The 7,500-nt window shown below is 37.1% G+C and overlaps 1 protein-coding gene and 4 non-coding genes across 8 annotated transcripts in view; all 5 read right to left on the bottom strand.

The window, feature by feature from the left end:
- Window positions 1–2,703: 2,703 nt before the first annotated feature.
- Window positions 2,704–7,500, bottom strand: part of LOC128013732 (UPF0746 protein DDB_G0281095-like) — an 8,232-nt gene continuing 3,435 nt past the window's right edge. For 2 of the 4 annotated variants that reach the window (XM_052596910.1, XM_052596912.1), the window contains exon 2: window positions 2,704–5,307. In XM_052596910.1, the coding sequence (XP_052452870.1) occupies window positions 3,547–4,965 (1,419 nt within the window). In that variant the 5' untranslated portion in view covers window positions 4,966–5,307 and the 3' untranslated portion in view covers window positions 2,704–3,546. Of the gene's footprint in view, window positions 6,147–6,534; window positions 6,588–7,500 lie in introns of those variants that run through there. The other 2 variants (XM_052596911.1, XM_052596909.1) reach the window with 2 other exon arrangements.
- On the bottom strand, window positions 6,272–6,390 carry LOC128014807 (5S ribosomal RNA). The gene has a single exon (XR_008183690.1). It is a non-coding gene; the product is annotated as a 5S ribosomal RNA (ribosomal RNA).
- On the bottom strand, window positions 6,756–6,874 carry LOC128014813 (5S ribosomal RNA). Its single transcript, XR_008183696.1, has one exon. It is a non-coding gene; the product is annotated as a 5S ribosomal RNA (ribosomal RNA).
- On the bottom strand, window positions 7,096–7,214 carry LOC128014775 (5S ribosomal RNA). Its single transcript, XR_008183660.1, has one exon. It is a non-coding gene; the product is annotated as a 5S ribosomal RNA (ribosomal RNA).
- Window positions 7,436–7,500, bottom strand: part of LOC128014828 (5S ribosomal RNA) — a 119-nt gene continuing 54 nt past the window's right edge. The window contains exon 1 of the ribosomal RNA XR_008183710.1: window positions 7,436–7,500. This exon is cut by the window's right edge and continues 54 nt beyond it. This is a non-coding gene — a ribosomal RNA (5S ribosomal RNA).

The raw sequence follows: 7,500 nt of genomic DNA, 5'->3' as shown, positions 1-7,500 counted from the left end.
CTTTTGCAATTTCCTTCATTTTTCTCATAAAATCATCTAACCTTTCACAATAAAAAAACAGATGTAACAGTCCTTCCTTTTCTTTCATACACACTTTACACTTTGCATCATTTTGAATTCCTATTTTATGTAATCTCATCTCTGTTAATATACAATTGTGTCTCAATAAATAATTAAAATTCTCTAAAATTGGTTCCATATATTTCAACCTCACGTTTCCCCAAATTTCATTTTCATTTAAGTCATCATATCTTTCTTTCCAGTAGTTCAAAGCTACTGGTTTTGTAAAAGCGATAGACCTAAAAATACTATACACATTCCTTACTTTGCATAAATTAAAATGAACGTTTTCCCCATTTAACCTTTTAAAAAATCCATCTGGAAATTCATTCTCATCCCCACTCTCATAGTTTTCAATTCTTTCAATCCAGTCCTTTGGTATCGCTTTCTTTAAATCCTCATATTGTCCTTCTAACTTCCTTCTCCACGCCCTTTTGCCCCCCTCTCTCAATGCATCCACAACTGCCTGTAAAGGTACATAACCCTCTATCACCTCATACAATAGATCTTTTATTTGTCTCAAACCACAATCCCACCATTCTTTATAATACATGACCTTACCGTCCCTTATGATATTCGGATTTAAAAACAATGGTTGTTCTAAAAGCTGGGCCCTTCCTTTAGGTAAAATCAGTACATTTTCTAAAAATTCCCCCCATGATTCCAAAACCTCCACATAAAAACATGGCAGACCTTTTAACATCCAGCTTTTCATTTTCATCCATAAAACATTACATCCCATATTACATTTTTCCAGGTAATATTCCATGACTCTTTTCCAAATTACATCACTTTTGCTCTCTAGAAACTTCTGAACTGTTTTAATTCTCAGCGTTCTCATTCTTAAAAATGGATCTAAAAGTCCCAATCCTCCCTCCTTTATGTTTCCAAGTAATGTATCATATGCAATCTTAGCCCTTCCATTTCCCCATAAAAACTTTAAAACCAATTCTTTCATTTTTTTGTAGTACAGATGAGGCAATGGGGTTACTCCCAACACATACCAGACTTTCGACAGCATCAATGAATTTATAATTAAAACTTTCCCCCTTAGCTTTAAATCTCTAATTTGCCAAAATCTCAGTCTTTTTCCAATTCCATTTAAAACACCTTCCCAATTCAAAGTGTCTGCCTTATTAGAATCAATACCAACCCACAACCCCAAAATCTTGATGTGCTGCATTTCCTCCTTGAATTGTATATGCTGCGGTATTTCCTCTACTCTGCCAATCCTCATACACACACTTTTCCCCACATTTACTTTGGCTCCCGACCCTTTACAATATCTTTCTAAAATCCCCATTGCCCTATCAATACTTTGGATGTCTTCTACCAACAAGGTTGTATCATCTGCATACTGATACACTGCTTCTCTTTGGAAATGGTTCTTTATTTGTATTCCTTTGATTTCTCTGTCTGCCTTAATAGCCAAACCAAGTGGCTCGGCTACCAGAGAGTAAAGTAAGGCAGACAGTGGGCATCCTTGCCTGATCGACCTTGTTGGTTGAAAACAATCCGTTAAAAAACCATTGCATTTTATGCATGTTAACACATCTGAGTAAAAAATCCAAATCCATTTTCTAAAATTTTCTCCAAAACCAAAAGCCTTAAGAACATCAAATAAAAACTCATGCTCTACCCTGTCAAATGCCTTTTCTAAATCCAGACTTATTAAAAATCCCCCCTTTCCCTTCTCCTTCATATAATAAATTGTGTCTCTTATACTTTTAACCACATCTACTATATCTCTTCCTTGCACCCCGTATGCCTGTGTTGTTTTTATTATTTTTGGTAAAACCTTTTTTAATCTGTTTGCTAATACTTTTGCTAATATTTTAAAATCTGTATTCAACATGGATATAGGTCTAAAATTTTTAAGATCTTTTGGATTACCGCTTTTTTTGTAAATCATTTTTACCATGCCTATCTTCATTTTTTCACTCAACACCCCCTTCTTGAAAATTTCTTCAAAAACTTCTTTTAAAATTGGCACTAACATTTCTCTAAAAGTTTTATAAAATTCATTAGTCAAACCATCCACACCAGGGCTCTTTCCAGGTTTTAACTGTTGAATTGCCATATCTATTTCTTCTTCCTTAATTTCTTCATCACACAAAATCCTGTCCTCACCTGTTAACTTAGATTTAATTTGTTTAATCAAAAACTCCTCATCATTTTTTCCTATACCTTGTCCCTTAAACATGTCCATGTAATATTGCTTTACTGTTTTCAAAATTTCTTTAGTTTCTGTTTCTATTTCCCCTTTTTTATTTAAGACTTCTTTCAATAGATCAGCCTTCTGCCTATTTTGTTCTAAATTAAAGAAAAATTTTGTGCATCTTTCTCCCTCTACTGCATATTTTGCTTTACTTCTTATAATTGCACCCTTACATTTTTCCTCTTCTAATATCTTTAATTTATCTTGTAGCATTATTATTTTTTCAATTTCCTCTTTTCCATTGCTTTCTGACACTTTACTTAACTCATTATTCAGGAGTTTGGTTAATTCGGTTTCCTTCTGTCTTTCTAATTTTCTGACATTTTTGCTGTATTCTATTGAAAATGTCTTTATTTCCCACTTAACACTGTCCCACCATACTCTTTTCTCTTCCCTATACATTCTATTAATTTTGCTTTCTTCCACAATCCCTTTAATACTTTCCTGATATGCATTACTCTTTAAAATCTTTGCATTTAAAACCCACACTCCCCCTCCCCTTTTCACACTTGAAGAATCTAATGTTAAAAATAAGAGAGAATGATCACTAAGACCAACTCGTTTATAATAAACATTAGTAATATTCCCTTGCATTTCCTCTGTACATAAAATATAATCAATCCTACTTTGTTTCAGTTCTTTTAAAACAAATTGTCTTCTTGAAAATTGCCTACTCGTTCTATTTCTTTCTCTCCACACATCAATCAATTTAAAATCCCCCATCAGTTTGTTCAACTCCTCCCTTCCCTTATCAGTCTTAAAAACCATATTACTTGCTAAGTCTAATTCTGTAAAAACAGTATTAAAATCCCCCATTAAAATCACCCTTTCATTAATTCTTACATTTGCAGATATTGTTTTAAAAAATTCCACCTTTTGCTTTTCTTCATTTGGAGCATGTATGTTACATATTGTACATCTCTCATTTCCTTTTTCTATTTCAACAGCTAAACATTTCCCTGCTCCATCATTAAACACCACACTTTCTTTTTCACACACCTCTCTTCTTATTAAAATAGCAACCCCTTTCCCAGTTTTCTCTGTACCATTATTACAATGTATATTCCCATCCCATAAATTTTCAAACCTTTTAACACAATAATTTTTCCAATTCGTTTCTTGTAATACAAATACATCCACCCCTCTACATAATTCCCTCATATTTTCAAATTTCTCCACATCCATTAAACCTCGTGCATTAAATGAAACAACTCTTAAAAACATAAAAACAATATAAAATAAATAATTAAAACATTTCATTTTTTTTTTCAGTCATGCTCCATATCTCTCAGTACATCAAATCTGTTCTCACAACCCTCCTTGTCTTTTAATATTCCTTGCCTTAAAAATCTTTTCTTTGCAATGTCTATATTGGGTGTTACCTTTAAAGTTCTTCTTCTTTGTATTCCTTCTCGTTCTTTCCTACGTTTCTCTTCTCCTTTTCTCTCCATTCTCCTCTCCTGATAACCTTCCTCGTCGTTTTGTTGTTCCCCATGTTCCTCGCTCATATCCATAGTCTTTTGCACAGTCCATTGAGATGTTGTTATTTCTCCATCTAGTTCTTTCTTCTTTTCTCCTGTGTCCCCCTGATGTTCTTTCTCTCCATTGTCCTCTCTCAGTCCACAGTGTTTCTCTTCTCCTTTTCTCTCCATTCTCCCCTCCTGATAATCTTCCTCATTGTTTTTTTGTTCCTCCTGTTCTTTGCTTATTTCCATGGTCCTTTGCACCGTCCCTTGTGATATTGTTTTTTCTCCATCATTTTCTTTTTCCTCTCCTCCTGTGTCTGCTTGATGTTCTTCCTCTTCATTTTCCTCTCCCAGTCCACAATCTTCCATCTCCTTGTTTAAAACATTGTCCATCTCGGTTTCCCTCTGCTTTTGCCCACCCACATTAACAACCATATCTGTTTCTTGTTCACTACTATTTTCTCCCTCCCCCATCCAACATTCGCACCTCACCAACACTTTCCTACATTCCGGGCACTTCACTGCATTGCAGCTTCTTGCCAAGTGCCCCTGCTCTTTGCACTGGTAACAAATAAAGTCCGGGCAATCTTTAAATACATGTCCTGGATCCATACACAATCTACAGGTTTTCACCTGCCGATCGTGTATAATCCGAAAGTACTGTGTGCCCTCAGCAGTCTCAAACTTGCTGCTATATGGTAGAGATACAACTTCCTTTGGGAACCTGACCTTTACATATCTCGTACCATCTGCTATTTCAGTACCCGGATATGTTCTTCTCTTAATGTTGGTTGAGGGAGTTACACCCCATGCCTCCAATTTATCTAATATATCCTGGTCATCAACATATGCAGGCAAATGCATGAAAGAAACAACATATTCTCTTACTTGTAGCTTTCTAATCTCACAAAATTGTTGCTTGATTCTTAGTCCATCCTCTAGCTTTTCACACTCCTCCTCATTTGATAATGTGATCTCGAATTCTTTGCCTTGTCTTGGTCTTATCGCCAAAATCTTTCCTCCTCCAATTTTTTCATTCACTTCTTTGATAATATCCTGCACCGATCCATCTCTCACCTCTGCCAGATCCACAATTACAGTTGCTTCCTTTGAATAAATAATCATTTTCTTTGCCTCGTTGTATCCAAGCCGTTGTCCTGTAGTGTTTTCCGTGTCAAAGTCCCTGCGTCTTTCTCCTGCCATTTCCTTGTTCATTTCCATGTAATCAGTCCAATTTTGAAAAAATAACAAAAAAAACCCTCCAAAAATAAAAATCCTCCCCAGACAGCCTAGGCTGCTGGGAAGTGTTTGAACTTAAAAACAAAACAAAACAGAAAAACAGAAAAAAAGCTAACTTTAAACAAAAAATGGGTTTACAAACAACAATGGTGAGCCTACTCTCACCCACTACTGCCACCTCACTTCCTGCTAGCACTCTAGCGTTGCCAGGTTGGTATGGCCGTAAGCGAAGTCTGCTGCAAAGAGAGGGCTATTTAAAGAGCAGCCAATCTTATCGCCAGTACATTATATAAGTAGGAAAGAAAGCCCAAAAGCTTAAAGCACCTGGTATTCCTAGGCAGTCTCTCATCAAAGTACTAACCAGACCTAAACCTGCTAAGATTCAGAGATCGGGCATTGACTCTATTTTTTGGCAAAATTATTATATACTAAGTGAAAAATGTCCAAAAAGCTTACAGCACCTGGTATTAACAGGCAGTCTCCCATCCATGTACTAACCAGGCCCAAACCTGCAAATATTCAGAGATCGGGCATTGACTCTATTTTTTGGCAAAATTATTATATACTAAGTGAAAAATGTCCAAAAAGCTTACAGCACCTGGTATTAACAGGCAGTCTCCCATCCATGTACTAACCAGGCCCAAACCTGCTAAGATTCAGAGATCGGGCATTGACTCTATTTTTTGGCAAAATTATTATATACTAAGTGAAAAATTTCCAAAAAGCTTACAGCACCTGGTATTCCCAGGCGGTCTCCCATCCAAGTACTAACCAGGCCCAAACCTGCAAATATTCAGAGATCGGGCATTGACTCTATTTTTTGGCAAAATTATTATATACTAAATGAAAAATGTCCAAAAAGCTTACAGCACCTGGTATTCCTAGGCAGTCTCTCATCAAAGTACTAACCAGACCTAAACCTGCTAAGATTCAGAGATCGGGCATTGACTCTTTTTTTTTTTTTTTTTTTTTTTTAATGAAAGATTATTATATAATTCGTGAAATTTTCCAAAAAGATTAAAGCACCTGGTATTCCCAGGCAGTCTCCCATCCATGTACTAACCAGGCCCAAACCTGCAAATATTCAGAGATCGGGCATTGACTCTATTTTTTGGCAAAATTATTATATACTAAGTGAAAAATGTCCAAAAAGCTTACAGCACCTGGTATTAACAGGCAGTCTCCCATCCATGTACTAACCAGGCCGAAACCTGCAAATATTCAGAGATCGGGCATTGACTCTATTTTTTGGCAAAATTATTATATACTAAGTGAAAAATTTCCAAAAAGCTTACAGCACCTGGTATTCCCAGGCGGTCTCCCATCCAAGTACTAACCAGGCCCAAACCTGCTTAGCTTCCGAGATCAGACGAGATCGGGCATAGCCAGGTTGGTATGGCTGTAAGCGAAGTCTGCTGCAAAGAGAGGGCTATTTAAAGAGCAGCCAATCTTATCGCCAGTACATTATATAAGTAGGAAAGAAAGCCCAAAAGCTTAAATCACCTGGTATTCCTAGGCAGTCTCTCATCAAAGTACTAACCAGACCTAAACCTGCTAAGATTCAGAGATCGGGCATCGACTCTTTTTTTTTTTTTTTATGAAAGATTATTATATAATTCGTGAAATTTTCCACAAAGATTAAAGCACCTGGTATTCCCAGGCAGTCTCCCATCCATGTACTAACCAGGCCCAAACCTGCAAATATTCAGAGATCGGGTATTGACTCTATTTTTTGGCAAAATTATTATATACTAAGTGAAAAATGTCCAAAAAGCTTACAGCACCTGGTATTCCTAGGCGGTCTCCCATCCAAGTACTAACCAGGCCCAAACCTGCTTAGCTTCCGAGATCAGACGAGATCGGGCATAGCCAGGTTGGTATGGCCGTAAGCGAAGTCTGCTGCAAAGAGAGGGCTATTTAAAGATCAGCCAATCTTATCGCCAGTACATTATATAAGTAGGAAAGGAAGCCCAAAAGCTTAAAGCACCTGGAATTCCTAGGCAGTCTCCCATCCATGTACTAACCAGGCCCAAACCTGCAAATATTCAGAGATCGGGCATTGACTCTATTTTTTGGCAAAATTATTATATACTAAGTGAAAAATTTCCAAAAAGCTTACAGCACCTGGTATTCCCAGGCGGTCTCCCATCCAAGTACTAACCAGGCCCAAACCTGCTTAGCTTCCGAGATCAGACGAGATCGGGCATAGCCAGGTTGGTATGGCCGTAAGCGAAGTCTGCTGCAAAGAGAGGGCTATTTAAAGATCAGCCAATCTTATCGCCAGTACATTATATAAGTAGGAAAGAAAGCCCAAAAGCTTAAAGCACCTGGTATTCCTAGGCAGTCTCCCATCCATGTACTAACCAGGCCCAAACCTGCAAATATTCAGAGATCGGGCATAGACTCTATTTTTTGGCAAAATTATTATATAATAAGTGAAAAATGTCCAAAAAGCTTACAGCACCTGGTATTCCCAGGCGGTCTCCCATCCAAGTACTAACCAGGCCCAAACCTGCT

Source organism: Carassius gibelio, chromosome B25 (genome assembly GCF_023724105.1).
Source record: "Carassius gibelio isolate Cgi1373 ecotype wild population from Czech Republic chromosome B25, carGib1.2-hapl.c, whole genome shotgun sequence".
In the NCBI taxonomy this organism is placed as follows: Eukaryota; Metazoa; Chordata; class Actinopteri; order Cypriniformes; family Cyprinidae; genus Carassius; species Carassius gibelio.
Note: the sequence above shows the minus strand (reverse complement) of the source record. Positions and strands in the feature narration are given on the sequence as shown.